General features: G+C 39.4%; 1 protein-coding gene across 6 annotated transcripts in view; it reads right to left on the reverse strand.

The window, feature by feature from the left end:
* Window positions 1-17,254, reverse strand: part of DNAJC2 (DnaJ heat shock protein family (Hsp40) member C2) — a 40,197-nt gene extending 22,943 nt beyond the window's left edge. For 2 of the 6 annotated variants that reach the window (XM_025291069.3, XM_006049851.4), the window contains exons 1-5: window positions 17,116-17,254; window positions 14,654-14,702; window positions 13,574-14,564; window positions 11,052-11,242; window positions 8,537-8,612 (exon numbers count right to left, since the gene is read on the reverse strand). In XM_025291069.3, coding sequence (XP_025146854.1) covers window positions 8,537-8,612; window positions 11,052-11,242; window positions 13,574-13,637 — 331 coding nt within the window. In that variant the 5' untranslated portion in view covers window positions 13,638-14,564; window positions 14,654-14,702; window positions 17,116-17,254. Of the gene's footprint in view, window positions 1-1,110; window positions 1,696-8,536; window positions 8,613-11,051; window positions 11,243-13,573; window positions 14,565-14,653; window positions 14,703-17,115 lie in introns of those variants that run through there. The other 4 variants (XM_006049852.3, XM_025291070.3, XM_006049854.3 and 1 more) reach the window with 4 other exon arrangements.

Here is a 17,254-nt window from a genome sequence, read left to right on the forward strand (position 1 = left end):
CAGAGCCATTTTTAAAAGCATAATATTAGTTTAAAAATATTTTCTCCCACAGTAAAACATATGCTTATTAAAAAGAAATTACAGAGAAATAATTTTAGTGTGTGTGTGCGCTCAGTCATGTCCAACTCTGTGCAACCCCATGGACCGCACCCTGCCAGGCTCCTCTGTCCATGGGATTTTCCAGCAAGGTTATTAGAGTGGGTTGCCATTTCCTCCTCCAGGGGATCTTCCTGATCCAGAAACCCAAGTCTCTTGTGTCTCCCACATTGGCAGGCAGATCACTACCACTGGGCCACCTGAGAAACCCTGAAATAACTAAGAACTGGCCTAAGTGCCAGCACTCAAAAAGACAACTGCCATTAATATTTTGGTGTACTTCCACACAGACTTTTTCCCCCTTAAGCATATACCTTTAAAAATGTATAATCATATTATACATACCAATTTAAGTTGTGATTTTTTTCAACTAAGCATTACAGCAGTTCCATTTTCCAGACATGTGCAAACGCTTCAGAAAATTTTAACAACTACTTAGTACAGTATTTCAAGTAGATTTATCATAACTTATTCAACTATTTCCCTACTACTGAGTATTTACTATAGATTGTTTCCAATTCTTCACTACTATATTTCAATATGAATCATTTTGTACAGAACTATTTTTTCATATTTATGACTCTTTCTTCTCAGTATATACTTAGAGAAGTATATCAGTGAGTGAAATGTATGAACAAATCTCTTTCTAAAAGTTACACCACTGCAACCCCTATGTTAACATTCTTTTCACCAAAACCTCAACAGCACTGGATCCAATCGTTTAAAACACCATTATCACTGGTGCTGAAGATCAAAAAAATTTTTGTGGTTGTTTCTATCTTTCATCCCTTACTTATGGAGTAATAGAGAGCTATCTTAGTTTTTCTTCTTAGTTTGTGAGTCATTTTACAGTGAATAATGGCTAGCTGTTAATATCCATTAAGCATTTAATAGGTGCCAGCACTCTTTATCAATTAATCTTTTCAGTAACTCTCTGAGAAAAGTACTATTAGTTTCTCCATTTTACAGATGAGGAAATAAGGCACAAGGAGGTTAAATAACCACTTACTTTACCTCTATTCAACGTGTCCAAAGTCCTGGCCAAATCAGGCTCCAATCCAGGTAGCCTGACTCCAGAGCCTGTGCTTGTATGCTGCCTCTCCTAGTCCGTTTGATGCTAATGCTTTCCCCAGCTGCTGTGACCATTCTTGTGTTTTTAAAAAACATTCAGTTCATTAATTCATATTTACTGATCATTTCCTTTATATTGTATTCCAGTACTTATAAAGGAGGTCCTTCATTCTTCAGAAGTTTGATATGTTTCTATCTGAGTATCTTCTATGGTCAAAATTGAAAAGCTTATTTAATTTTCAAAGTCTTAACATTATCTAATAATCCTTCCCTTCTCTACTAATTTGTGAGGCTTCCTTTATCTCAGTAAATTTTACCAAGGTCTGTTTCTGGCTACCTATTCTTGTCATGGGATTATCTTTAAAATGACTCTGTCTTTCTAATATATTTGATGGTACCTTTCAGAAACTATTATTTTTGTTTATTTTTCTTGCACTTGGCTACTTAATTCAACTCTTATAGTTTTTAGGTAGATCCTGTTACCTACAGCTGCCCTTTTGACTGAGCTGGTAAAGAATCCGCCTGCAATGCACGAGACCTGGGTTTGATCCCTGGGTTGGGAAGCTCCCCTAGAGAAGGGAAAGGCTACCCATTCCAGTATTCTGGCCTAGAGAAGTCCATGGACTGTATGGTCCATGGGGTCACAAAGAGTTGGACACGACTGAGCAACTTTCACTTTCACATATTACCTACAAATAATATATTTCTTTCTTTCTAATAGTTCTCTCTCCTTTAATATCTTAATTCACTGACCCAAACTCCCAAATAGCGTAAAAGTCATTGGCAGACTCCCTCATGGGTTTTTATGAGAATATCACACAGTTAAAAGTTTGTTGGCAGTGAAATCTGAAATATGTGGGAATTAATTATATTTCTTTTTAAAGTTCTATTTATCAAAAAGGAGTGAATATTAAATTGTACTGAATGTACTTTCACTATCTTCTTAGGATATCACATTGATATATTGATAATATTATGTAAAATATAAGCAGATTTAGCTTTGTTAATATATTTCTTAAAAGTAATATTCATTGGCAGTATTCTTTTAACACATTGTTGAATTCATTTTGCTATTAACTGTTTTTGGTATTATTCAATACATTCATGGATGATATTTGTAGTTTTTTTTTTTTTTAAAGCCTTTCTGGCCACATTTTAAAAATTAATTAGTTTTAAGATTCACAACAAAATTAAGAGGGTGATTAACAGATCTATAGGCCCTCCGCCCTTCCTTATCAACTCCCCCCACCAGAGCAGTCCATTTGTTATTTTTTTTTCATCTAGCTTTTTTTTTCCTTCAAATTTGGCTGCACCATGTGGCTTGTGGGATCTCAGTTCCCTAACCAGATATCATACCCAGACCCTGGCTATGGAAGTGCTGAGGCCTAACCATTGGACTAGCAGGGAATGCCCACTATTTGCTACAACTGATGACCCTACACTGACACATCATAATCACCTAAAGGCCATGGTTTTCACTCCTGGTGGTGGACATTCTGTGGGTTTGGATGAATGCATGACAACACGTATCCACCATAATATACAGAGTATTTTCACTGCCCCCAAATCCTCTGCGCTCTACCTATTCATCTCTTCTCAATCCCTCAACCCCTGGCAACCAAGAACTTTTCACTGACTTTTCCATAATGTTGCCTTTCAATGCCAGGTTTTCATACTAGGATTACATTAATGGTCATGAAATGAATTGTTCCTAAAACAGTTTATGTTCAGCATGAGAATTTTCAATTCCTTAAGCATTTGAAAAAAAATTCACTTAAGAAATCACCTAGGCCTAAAACATTTTCAGAAGATAATTCTGGGTAACTCTTTCAATTTTTTCAATTCCCAAAAAAAAGCCAATTTTATCAAAAATTTCAAATTCCCTGCATTTAACTGTGGCCTCAGTTAAAAATATCTTCTATAACACTTTCTATTCCTTCTGTACTCTACTATGTTTTTTCTTCTTATAAATCCATTTTAAGATATTGTTTTATCTACTTTTTTCCCTCCATCTTCCTCAGTGATATTCTTTTAAATATCTGAATTGAATGTTTTATTTTTTCTCTCCTTTAGAAAAGGTAACAGATGTATCCTCTGGTCGTCCAGTGGTTAAGATTCCACGCTTCCACTGCGAGGGACCTGGGTTCGATTCCTGATCAGAGGACTAAGATGCTACATGCCTTGCAGTGCAGGAAAAAAAAAAAAATGGGGGGGGGGGGGCGGGGAGAAGGTAACATGATAGCTTTGCAGGCAATGAACTTCCTGATGGTAGGGCTCTAGCTGCCAAACGTCTGTTCTGATAGTCAGTGATCTTGCTCTCACATCTATTAATACAATTTTTATTTCTGTCCAGGTCCAAGTGTATATATACAAACACTCAAGTCATTTTTTTTTTTTTTTTTTGGTTTGTTGAGTCAGATCTACTTTATTACATAGAATAAAATGTTCATATTTTAAGTACTCCGTTCAAAAGGTTGTGACAATTGTATACAGTTGTTTAACAACCACTCAAAGGAAAATACATATTGTTTTCATCACTCAGAGTTCCCCTTTACCCCCTTTTCCAGTTAAGTCCCACCCCCCACCACTTGGGGCTACCCTTCTGATTTCTCTCATGAGAGATTATGTTTGTAGGCTCTTGGAAGTTCATCTAAATGGAATCATACAGTATGTCTTTGTATCTCACATAATGTTTTAAGATTCACCCCCTTATGTATATCAGCAATTTTTTAAAAACTGCTAAACACTACTCTATTTTATGAATACAAGCAGTTTGCTTATCCATCATCCTGTTGGTGAACATTTGGGTGGCTTCCAGTTTTTGGACACTGTGAATGAGGCTGTTATAAATATTTCTGTACAATATTTCTTTTTATGGCATATTTAGTGATTTTTGTAAGGGTTCAGAAACTTTGATAAATACACTTTTGTTTTTTTGAGCTACAGTTAAAAAACAACAACAACTGTATTATCAGTTTGTCCACTAACACTCAAGAGGAGACATTTTCACCTTCTAGCTGGTTTAAGAAGAAAAGGAAATTTACTGAAGGTTATTAGGCACCTCACAGGAACTAAGAGTCTGACTATTAGGCCTGGAAGCTTACTAGCCAGAAACAACAATCACATCGTATAGGATAGTTCAGAGATGTGATGACCCCACCATTGTTGGGCACTGCAGGAAGGGAGAACTGGCTTTTCCCACGGCCAGTGCTTGGGGAAAACCATAGCTTCTCTAGTCACCGCTTGGGGCTCTTCCACCCTGGTTGGCAAAACGGATGCTGTGCAGCTCGGCCTAACTCATACTGTTCTCCTTTGAAATGCAAGTGTGTGCTGAGGAGTAAACCCTAATGGCAACCCACTCCAGTATTCTTGCCTGGAAAATTCCATGGACAGAGGAGGCTGGCAGGCTACAGTCCAAGGAGTCACAAAGAGTTGGACACAACTAACCACACGCATGCACACACACATGCCTACAAATATTCTCAAACTCAGCTCTTTATAAATCAGGTAAGTTTTCTTCTTTATTTGCAATTACTGCCTCTGTTACATTTATTTTGACCCATTCTTTAGGGAAATCTGACATCTTTTTATTCTTTCCTTCTGAATCTTGGGAACATTCCTCTAGGCTGTCTGCTTTACTGTTTTCTAATTGTAGTCAGCCTTTGTAATTCTAAACCCTGCTCTCCAGTTTTGAGTTTCCAGGCAATTCTATTTTTTTCTTGAGTCTCTTTCTGCAGTGCCTATGCCGCCCCCGCCTTACCCCAATGCAACATCTTCGTATCGCACTGACAAGGTGGAGTAAGTCTTCTTTCGAACCTCATGATAAAGTCTGAGATAGGCGATGCCTGTTTCTTGCTAATAGTCTGCTCTTAGGCTACACTGTTTTTTCCTTCATTGACGTTTCCACCTAGTCACCTCTAGTCATTTATGTACAGTATACTCTGCCCAGAGGTGGGGCTGAAGGAGGCAAAAGATGTCCTCCAATATTAAAAATGAGATAATGGAGGCCAAAGAACATCTTTCAGTTTGAAAGAGGCAAGGGTAATTTTTGAGCAGCTGTTGTGCATGTTTATTGTAATTTCAGACTTCTCTCTCCTCCCTTCCTCACCAAAGACAGTTTCTGGGGTTTTGAAGGTACATTACTAAATGGGCTTTTATTGTACATTCATATTGCTATTATCAGAAAAAGCATCTATGATTTTTTTATATAGAAGTACAGCTGATTTACAATATTGTGTTAGTTTCAGTTTATAGCAAAGTGATTCAGATATATATATATATATTTTCCCCGACTGTTTTCCATTATAGATTATTACAAAAAGTCTCTATTATTTCTAATTTTAAGAGGCATTTTATGAAACAGTTTTCAGCTTAAAATACGAGAATTACTTTTCAAATATTTATTTATATTTATTTGGTTGCAATGGGCCTTAGTTGTGGCCTATGAGATCTTCAGTTGTGCATATCAGATCCAGCTCCCTGACCAGGGATTGAACCCAGGTCTCCTTCACTGGAGCACAGAGTTCTAGCCACTGGACCACCCAGGAAGTCCCCCATGAGAAGTATTTTAAGCTAAAATTATTAAATTTAGAAAATTCAAATCAAAGACTTTAATTTCCAAGCAGAGACTATCAAACCTACATGCATCATTTGCCAGTGTGGCGATTTTTCTTCAAGAAAAAAATGGAAATACTTTTAGTATGCGTACTGTCTCTTAATCCATCATTCAACTTTCCTAGCAATTTATTCTTTTCAGATAATGCAGAAAAGGAAAAAAAAAGACCACTTACTTTATCTACTCGTGAATGAATCCCTAATTTTCATCATAGCCATTCAAAAAGTTTAAAAAATTAAAACTGTCAACAAACTATTAAGTACAAAATATGCTATAAGGATATACTATACATCGCAGGGAATATAATCTATATTTTACAGTAACTATATGGAGAAGGCAATGGCACCCCACTCCAGTACTCTTGCCTGGGGAAGCCCATGGAGGGAGAAGCCTGGTAGGCTGCAGTCCATGGGGTCACGAAGAGTCGGACACAACTGAGCGACTTCACTTTCACTTTTCACTTTCCTGCATTGGAGAAGGAAATGGCAACCCACTCCAGTGTTCTTGCCTGGAGAATCCCAGGGACGGGGGAGCCTGGTGGGCTGCCGTCTATGTGGTCGCACAGAGTCGGACACGACTGAAGCGACTCAGCAGCAGCACAGTAACTATAAATGGAGTATAACTTTTAAAAATTGTGAATCACTATACTGGACACCTGTAATTTATATAATATTATACATTAACTATACTTTAATTAAAAAAATTAAATAAAATGTAAAAAAAGCCTACAACCTCCTTTATGTGTTGGTAATAGGACTCAAGAACTAGAAGGGTCTCAAATGTAATCAGACTCATATTACTGGGTTTGTCTATGCTAATAATGGGCTTCCCTGGTGGCTCAGATTGTAAAGTGTATGCCTGCAATGTGGGAGACCTGGGTTCGATTCCTGGGTTGGGAAGATCCCCTGGAGAAGGAAATGGCAATCCACTCCAGCACTCTTGCCTAGAAAATCCCATGGATGGAGGAGCCTGAGAGGCTATAGTCCATGGGGTCGCAAAGAGTCGGACACAACTGAGAGATTTCACTTCACTTCATGCTAATAATTACAAACTTGCAAACAAGTAACTTTGCATTTTTACTTTTGGACTAGATTCCAGGGAGCAGTAAGTAGCAGCCATCTATTTTACAGTGACAGAGGAAAAAGAATATCAGTCTTCTGAATAAATACTGAGAATACACAACAAGGAGGCAGAGAGTTAACTGTGAATCCACATAATGCTAATAATCTGTACATTGGGGGTACGAAACTTTTGGCAACAGAATATTCAAAAATTAATTTCTATTATCCCAATAAAATGAATGGACTTAACAGAAGCAAACGAATGTTTCTTTTATAATTGTTGCATATGTTTCTATCTTTAGAGAAACAATTCCCTCATCTTAAAACATAAAACTACTTTCATAGTTCTTTCACAAATTTGTATGTGTCAACACATTTATAGTATTTGTATGCTATTCTTTCAGAGTAAGACTTTGCAAATACTTTTCCAGAGCAAATGAATTTTCCTAGCATTTATGTATATTGCAATGATTATTCATATGCATTAACATATGCTTATTCTAAAATCATGCCAGCCTTTAAAGAAATCCAATAATAGGTCTTAAATTCCTTCAACTAACAAAATGAAGAAGATACTTCCTGTGACTTTCCTAAATACAAGCAATAATGGGAAACTTTTGAGTTTATTTATCATAGTTGTGTGTGCTTTGTGCTCAGTCATATCTGACTCTTCGTGCACCCCCCGGACTATAGTCCACAAGGTGTCTCTGTCCATGGAATTTTCCAGGCAATAAAACGAGTGGGTTGTCATTTCCTGCTTCAGGGGATCTTCCCGACCCAGGGGTTGAACCCACGTCTCCTGCATTCGAAGGTGGATTCTTTACCACTGCATCACCTGGGAAGCCTCATTTACCATACTCAGGCTCAACCAGTATTTTTCAACATGAGGTAGGTCTCATTCAGTCATCTTTCTCCAAGTACAATACTTTCTCTTCTTGACTGACCCTGATTCCCTGCTCCTTTTTCATATGGCCACAATTTTACCTCCTCTGATCTCAATATCCATTCTCTAGAGTAGAAGGCAAAACACTGTTCTAAGATAAAAGAGAAAACTGATCACCTTCACCTCTTTCATGAAGCTTTACTAATTAGGTGATCAAACGGTGTGTAAGAAATTACATCCACAAGACGTCAGAGGACAGTACAGTTTAGAGCACTAAGTGGACAGTGACGCTTAAGCTGATGAAGACTGGTTAGCCAACGATTTCTGCCCCCGTACCTGCACCCCACCAATTTTTAACCTTGTCAATAAAAAGAACAATGAAGTATCAGATACCTCTTTCTTGGACAGAAGAGATAAGATGGTATCTACAGAGATGTGACCTAAGATCACAAAAGAGCACCGACAAACTGAAGTTATCAAGGCAACTTCCACTAAGCACAACTGGCCGAACTTCCAAAGGGAGGTGAAATACTATTTTTTTTTAAAGTGTGCCATTAGGAGAATGTTGTTTATTCTGTCACAAATACACTCACCCGATTTCTTGACCCTAATGAGAATATCCATTCAGGAGACTTATTACTTATTTTTTATTTTGAAGGTAAGGAGACTGTGGTTATATACTGGTACACTACATAACTTACATTAAATCCAGAGTTATGCCTAGAAAACTGTAATCATGCAGTACTTTTTCAATAGGATAACATTTCCTATAGCAGATATTTGATTATTTCAAAATAACCAAGTACTTACGAGCTGCTTTAATCTGTCTCTGTGTAGCTTTGTACCTTACATGGCCAAGTCCAAGTACTGCATAATGATCTTGGTTCTGATAAAGACACAAAAGGGAGTCAAATTTAAAATGAAGCCATATATCCTATCCCTTGTGTTGCTATCCGAATACAATGTTTCCTAAAATGAGACTCTCGTAATAGAAGTCTAGCGAGATATTCCACATGACTCCTGAGGTCACAGAAGTTTAGAAAACACGGACCACTGTATATATAGCGTTCTTGTTAATTTGTATACACAGAAAGCAAACAAAGGCTTTGAGAAGCCTTGCAGTTAAAAAAACAAAACAAAACCAAAAAACCCAAAACAAAAACAAGCAGACAGAAACTTAGAGAGTCTAGTATTTTTTGAAATTACTTGACCAAATAATTCTTTTTCTATTAATACAAATTAATATCCTATGGCTATCCTTAAATCAAGGTATAGCCAGAAAGATTTCAGAACTGAGGAGAGCATTACAGAAGCCCAAGTAGGTTGGGCCAGTGTCAATGACAGGATAGGAACCATGTGGAGCAAAGAAGGTTGCATGAACATTTTGAGAAACTGGGGTTTCTCAACAAAATGAAGCACCTGCTTTCATTTTCCTTGCAAATTTAGAGGTTGAGGCAGCACTTGAGCGAAGGCTCCTAACAGAACTCAAAGGGTGTATCTAGTATCAGAGAATGAGTGGGAAGAAAGGGGAGTTGAAGGTGTAAAACATGGGAGAAAAAAAATCAAATAGGATCAACTGGTTTTCCTTTAAATTCAGGACTGCAAACTCCCAATGATGGATTCCTTTATTATGCCTGGCACTCACACTTCATTCCACTCTCTCCAACTATTATTACATACCTTGGTCCTCTAGTCTTTCCTTAAGCTTCATAGACCCTGCTCCACCCTCTCATCAATGGCCTTGTTTCCTGCTTAAGGAAAACTATGTAAATTACCATACTCAAATTCCTGCATCTTTTTGCCCTTGTCCTGCATCCATGTATCTTTTCCCTTTCCCTCACCACTGAGAAAACCTGTCCTACTAAGACAAATTACTCCATTCCTCTTCTTGGTTCTAAATACCATCTTCTCTACGTCTCTCAAATGCTAGCATCTTTCAGCTGTCTTCTAAATTTCAACTGAATTATTTTCATCAGTATTAGAACATGCTCTGTTATCACTCTTCATTCAGACCTTGCTTTCATTTCTTTGCTTCCCATCAAAATTACTTCTTGAAATAGCTGTCCTCCTTTAGCTTTACATCCTCTAGAATTTACTTTTCAAATCACTCCAATCTAGTTCTACTCTGTCCATTCTCAGCCATGGGGTTATGAAGCTGCTCTCTTCAGAATCAATTTCCAACTGCCAAATACAAGATCAACCAACTTCCTTTACTTGACTTCAACTTTCACTGGCAGCACAGGTGACTCTTTTCTTGAAACACTATTTTGCTTTAGTTTCTGTGAATCCACTGTTTTTCTCCCATCTTTCAGTAGCTTTTCCAGTTATTCTGACTGGCTTCTGAATGCCCTACAAAGCTCAGTCCTGGGATTTCTTTCTGTCTCTCTCTATACCTTGATCCAAGCTGATCTGATCCGATGCCAGGGTTGGAGGATAGTAATTGCCCTGTAAATGCTCATGACTCCCTAGTTCACTCTAGCACAGATGTCTGAGTTCCAGATGCAGAGCAACACAACATCACGCCCCCCACAAAGTTCCTTTCCTGCAATGCTGTGCTGGTGACCAACAGCACGGTCTAACAGGTGACTCAAGCTGGGGTGATCGGGGTCTTCCAAATACGTCCCCTTCTCTTGGGCAGCGCAACCAAGGTCTCCAAGACTCGTCAAGTCTACCTCCCCCAAAAGCAAATCTTTCTCCTCTGTCTCAAAACTTGGCTACAAATTTAGTTCAAGCATCAAGCATTCACTTGTACACTAGCCCTATAACAGCAAACTGTTCCCTTCCCCTCTCGTCCTGCTCTCCCTTTTCAAGCAAATTTCTGTACTACCAGAAATTACTTTTCTGAAATTAGCTCAGAAACTTCTGATGATGTCTTACTATCCTGAAAACAAATTTAAATTCCTTCCTTGGTATGGCATAAAAAGGACACTCCAGAGTTCAGATTCTGTTTTCAGCCTGATTTCTCGCCACCACCCTTTCATGTGCTACTCTACCCTTCACCAGGCCCTGAAGAGGCAGCACACATTCTGTTACTCCTTTGTGTCTTTGCATATCTGTTCCTTCTGCCCAGAACACCTTTTCTCCCTCTTCTCCCTCTTGCTTCAAAGACTGTCACCTCACCGTTTAAGACCACTCAGACAGTACCTTTTCTGTGAAATCTTTCTGGATTTCTCCAGTAGAGATAGTATTCTATGGCTAGTGCTGTCCCACTCAGGATTTGACCATAAACAGGTGCTAAATTATGATTATTTTGTTGAATCATTTTAAAACGTGGTTTAATAATGGAAAACTGCATCTGACTGAACAAGAGTCAGATATTAAATACCTTCCAGTCTTTGGGATCAAGTGTTTTCAGCATGGGAAACTCTTCTAACTGCAATTCTTCATCTTCCGATTCCTCTGATAACTCTTTCTTATCCTCCAGTTCCTGAAAAGAGGCAGAAGCATTTCTGTTTCTCCTCTTAACAAAAGCTTCAAACCATCTTCCCACAGGTTCAACTTGACAGAGTGTTGAGGCTGTGAGTGAAAGTGTTAAGAGAGGCTTCAGTGTATTGCACAGAATAAATCTGTTCCAAGGCAATAAATAATATCAAACCAATGACAGCATAAGTATATAATTTTAAAACCATCAACTGAGAAGCTAACTGCAGTAATCCAGTTAACATGAGGATAAGCAATAAATAATCATTTCCTAGTATTTACACAGTTAATCAACATCTTCCAATTATCTGATAATTATCCAATTATTCAGCAATGTCAATAAATCGATACTTTTCTGAGGAAATGAGAGGAAGATGAGGGACAGGGAGAGATGTTTCTAACTGCCTTCTTTTTTACACTGCTGCTGCTGCTAAGTTGCTTCAGTTGTTTCTGACTCTGTGCAACCCCATAGACGGTAGCCCAACAGGCTCCCCCGTCTCTGGGATTCTCCAGGCAAGAACACTGGAGTGGGTTGCCATTTCCTTCTCCAATGCATGAAAGTGAAAAGTGAAAGTGAAGTCGCTCAGTCGTGTCCGACTCTTCGTGACCCCATGGACTGCAGCCCACCAGGCTCCTCCATACATGGGATTTCCCAGGCAAGAGTACTGGAGTGGGGTGCCATTGCCTTCTCCACTTTTTTAGACTAATAACTGTAATAAAGCAACAAATAATTATAAACTCATAAAAAGCTAGCCTCATCAAAAAAATCTTCTGAAAATAACTCAAAATATTTTAATTATTAAAAACTGAATTTAGATAGCTTTCAAACATTTTAAGAATTCATTAGCAATGATTTTTTCTGAAAGACAATTTTCAAGCAGCTAACAGGAATTTACTAATGAAACTGTGCTTTAGTGGAACAGCTCTGAAATCAAAAGCTCTGAATTTCAGCGTGGGTCTGACTATTAGTAGCTATGTGAAATGAGTCAGAGATGCCTTCAACTGTAAAATGGGAATACTTATCTGCTTCCTTGTAAAACTGGATGACAAACTATGAAAGCACTTTGAAAATCAAAGAAAGAAAGAAAGAAAAGTGAAGTCAGTCATGCCTGACTCTTTGCCACCCCATGGACTGTGGCCTACCAGACTCCTACATCCATGAATTTTCCAGGCAAAGAGTACTGGAGTGGGTTGCCATTTCCTTCTCCAGGGGATTTTTCAGACCCAGGGATCAAACCCAGGTCTCCTGCATTGCAGGCAGACCCTTTATCATCTGAGTCACCAGGGAAGCCCCAAACTGTTGAATAAAAGTAAGTCTTTATCATTATTCCTGGGAAGTGCAGTAAGTCACTATACCTTTGTACATTAACAATTAAAGAAAGGTAATTTGGGTCAGGAAAAAAGTAAGCATCTTGATTTTAATTTTATATTTCAAATGAAAGCAAAAAGCTGTATTGTCTAATAACTCAGATTTAAGTCTTTCTTTGTACCGAATGGCCACAATTTTGTAAAACTAGTTCCACTTTTCATGTTTTACTTGGGTAGGAAAATTGAGGTTTCTTCTACCATGCACAGGAGAAGATTCCAAACCACTATGTTTAAGAAGTACGACCTGTGTGTGTAGTGCAGGTGTGGCTTTCAAGCCTTTCTATTTGCGAGATTACAGAGAAACCTCTGTAAGCAGGAACACATGTACTGCGAAATATGTCTGAAATCACATACAAGCGTCTGTATACGTGGTTCTGATAATCAATGAAATCATTGAAACTAGAGACTCTAAATTTACAATACCATGACTGTCCTGGGCTATAAATTTAAGAAGCTGCAGCAGCAGGGGAACTTTCCCTTAAAACCAAAAACTGAAGACAGTTGATTGACATAGGACGTTTCACTTAATGACTGCCTTTAAGAGTCTGTCTACACGGGTCTTATCACCACACCTTTTCTTATCGAATATAAGGAGCACTGTTTGGGTTGGGACATCTAAAAAACAAAATCCGGAGCAAACGTACAGAGGGAGAGAGGTGTTTAAGTGAGCGCCGGCAGCAAAGCTTTGTAGGGGATCAGGCACGTGGGGAGCTCGCTGCGGGCAGTTTCTTGCCTTAGGCAAGGAGATGCTTTTAAGAACCTTTTTAGGGTACTGAAGGGTTCGGTTCCGAACTGCTCCGCCTGATCCATGAGTCAGCAGCAGCGACACGAGGAAGAAATTGCGGGGGCTGAAGGAAGACGCCCCCCTCCCTCCTTCCTTCCAGTCTGGGAAAGGACTTCTGTGTAACAGGGAGCAAAAAGACACTCGTGACGTCGCAGCTCCGCACTCGATAGGCTAGTTGCCACGGGCAAGGATAGAGAGGTTACGGAGTCGCCAAGGTGGAGACCGGGAGAGGGGCGGCTGAGGCTAGACGGAGCCGGGGCTCAGTGGGCACGTACCAGAGGTCAGAGCGTGGGTGATGGCGGTGCCCTGGCCGTCTGCAGCGCTTGGCAGGAGCAGCATGATGACGCCGGAGCCAGCCCCGCGGGCGCAGCGGCTCGCGTCCCAGGAGGAGGGCGCTTAGAGTCCCTCCAGCTCTACCTCTCTGTCCGAGCCTCGCGCCTTGGCTCTACGAGGTCCAGGAACCGGCGCATGGAGACGGCCAATAACTACTTCCGGGATGACTCCTTCGTGGTGCGTAGGCCAATCCCACCCCCACTCCCCTCAGCCAACGTGTGCGGCTGCCTAGGTCCTCTACTGACTAACATCCGGCTGGGGACCAAAATTCACGAATGAAAGGTTCCTAGAATTATCAGTTTCCTGGTTTAAAAAAAAAAAGGATTAATTTCCACTTCCAGTGAAATACATAGAACATGATTTTCTAAAGCAGCTCTTACTATATTCTTTTCCTTTTAAGTTACTACTACTTTATTAGTCTGAATGTAACCGTTCATTTTTGTAGTAGCTCTACTTGTATAAAAAGTGAAAAGATGTGTACAAATTAGTATTGAGAATAACTGTTACAGCCTACACGTTTACAGAGAATTCTGTACATACACTCTAATGCAATTATGTTTACGTAAATAATAATAGAAAGTGAAAGTAAAAGTTGCTTAGTCATGTCTGACTCTTTGCAACCCCATTGACTATACAGTCCATGGAATTCTCCAGGCCAGAATAGTGGAGTGGGTAGCCTTTTCCTTCTCCAGAAATAATAGAAGCTAATGTTTATTGTGCTGTTACTAGTTTACCAGTGGTATCTCATTTAACACTCCTATCATTTGCAGAAGAAACCCCTCTTCAGTGTTAGATCCTAATCCAAGGCCAACAATCATTTTACACTGCTTTAGCTGCATTAAGTTTTCTTTCAGGATATTCCCAATTACAGGACTCTGGGACTAAATTGTTCATGAAGACATTTATACTTCAGCTGTATGACTCCTTCTGGGACTGAAGTAAAAAGCAAGAATTAGCAAAAGGAAAACAGTGGGTGAAAATTCATAGACCCTCCCACCCCCCCCAACTCCCACTCCCATTACCGCTGCCAGAGTATCTGGATTAGGTTGTGCAATTGATGTACCCACTCTTCTGCAAAGAGAACGAGAAATAAGCAAATTATTATCTAGGAATTAATTTTCATTTGTTAAAATACATTGACTTTTACCTGTGTATGTTACATGACAAAACTGGTATTTCAAAAACTAAGCTAATCAATTTCCCACTAAAACTCTTATTGACCCCTTTCTTTATTAATTTTCAGTTCAGTTCAGTTGCTCAGTCGTGTCTGACACTTTGCAACCCCATGGACTGCACAGGCTTCCCTGTCCATCACCAACTCTTGGAGCTTACTCAAACTCATGTCCATCCCGTCGGTGATGCCATCCAACCATCTCATCCTCTATTGTCCCCTTCTCTTCCCTCCTTCAATCTTTCCCAGCATCAGGGTCTTTTCCAATGAGTCAGTTCTTCGCATCAGGTGGCCAAAGTATTGGAGTTTCAGCTTCAGCATCAGTCCTTCCAATGAATATTCAGGATTGCTTTCTTTTAGGATGGACTGGTTGGATCTCCTTATAGTCCAAGGGACTCTCAAGAATCTTCTCCAACATCACAGTTCTAAAGCATCAATTCTTCAGCGCTCAGCTTTATTTATCCGCCAACTCTCACATCCATACATGATCACTGGAAAAACCATAACCTTGACTAGACAGACCTTTGTTGGCAAAGTAATGTCTCTGCTTTTTAATATGCTGTCCCAGGTTGGTCGTAACTTTTCTTCCAAGGAGCAAGTGTCTTTCATCTGCAGTGATTTTGGAGCCCCCCAAAATAAACTCTGACACTGTTTCCCCATCTATTTGCCATGAAGTGATGGGACCAGATGCCATGATCTTAGTTTTCTGAATGTTGAGCTTTAAGCCAACTTTTTCACTCTCTTCTTTCACTTTCATCAAGAGGCTCTTTATTAATGTAACCACTGTTAAAACAGTCTCCAAGGTTCAAGATAACCTGACTCCATTTTCTTAATATTAATAATTTTTTCTCACACCTCTTCCATCCATTCTCATCATAACCTTTAAATTGTAGTGAAATCACATAAAATTCTCATCTTAACCATTTTAACGTGTGCAGTTCAGTAGTGTCAAGTACATTCACTCTGTTGTGCACCCAATCTCCAGTACTCTTTTCATCTTGCAAAACTGAAACTTATGGTGTTAAACAACAACTCCCCATTTCCACCACCCCTATGCCCCCATCAACCATCATTTAACTTTCCATCTCTGAATTTGACCCCTATAGGTAACTCCTATAAGTGGAATCATACACTATTTCCTCACAAGTGGTTATGTGTCAGATTTTTTTAAGGCTGAATAATATTCCATTGTATGTACATCTTATTTATGCATTCATCTGTCGACGGGGTTGCTTCCACCTTTCAGGAATCATGAATAACGTTGCTACGAATATGGAGTACAACTATCTGAGACCCTGCTTGTGTGTATTCTTGTGTGTATACACCCAGAACTGGAATTGCTGGGTCATTTGACCATTCCATTTTTAACTTTCTGGGGTACTGCCATACTGTTTTCAATTGTAGTTACACCATTTTAATATTTCCATTTTCTCCACATCCTCACCAACACTTTTTTCCCCCCTTTTTCATGATAATAACCATTCTAACAGGTATGAAGGGATATTTCACAGTTCTCATTTGCATTTCCTCAGGGCCTAATAATGCTGAACATCTTTTCCTGTGCTTGTTGACCATTTGTAGAACTTCTTTGGAGAGATATCCATTCAAGTACATTGTCTATTCAAAGAATCAGGTTTTGTCCTGAGTTTTAGTTTTTTTCTATTCTTTTTTGAAAACACCACATAGCTTACAGTATCTTAGTTCTCCCACCAGGGATTGAACCTGGGCTCCCACAGTGAAAAAGCTCTGCATCCCAACTTCTGGACCTCCAATTCTAACCTCTGGACCAAGTTTTAGTCCTTTATATATTCTGTATCAGATCAGATCAGATCAGTCGCTCAGTCGTTTAACCCCTTATTAGATACACGACTTACAAGTATCTTCTCCCATTCTGTAGGTTGCCTTTTCACAGAAGGGTCAGGCTTCTTTTTTTTTTTTTCTAAATTCTACAATTGTCTCCTAATTGCTCTCTTCTGTTCCTCATCTCCGGAATTCATTTCTTTCAAAACCTGTTTTCCCTGACTTCCCTGTATCTGAAGACAGTACCACTCCTTAGCAGCGAGCTCAAAAATGGAAACAATTTACCTCCCCCTCCGTCGTTAACATCAAATTAATGAACAACTCCTATTTACCCTCACTCTATAAAACAAGCCACTACTCCCTGTGTATCTAATAAGCCAGGTACTTTACAAACGTCGTTGTTTAATGCCTCCACAATACTCGGAGGTCAAGAGGAAAATTAAAGCACAGACATTAAAGAAGTTACCCCAAAGTATAGCGTAAATGACTAAAGCAGTATTTAAACTTAGCAACCTGAGTCTGTGTTGGTCTTGAAATCTGTTGCTGAGGGACCTCGCCACAGTGAGAGGCTGAAGGAGAGCGACGTTCGCTCTCAAACAGGATAGCCTTCTCCTTTCCCGCTTCGCCGGGTGCAACGCCAGCGTGTGACCTC

This window comes from Bubalus bubalis, chromosome 8 (assembly GCF_019923935.1).
Source record: "Bubalus bubalis isolate 160015118507 breed Murrah chromosome 8, NDDB_SH_1, whole genome shotgun sequence".
Taxonomy (NCBI): Eukaryota; Metazoa; Chordata; class Mammalia; order Artiodactyla; family Bovidae; genus Bubalus; species Bubalus bubalis.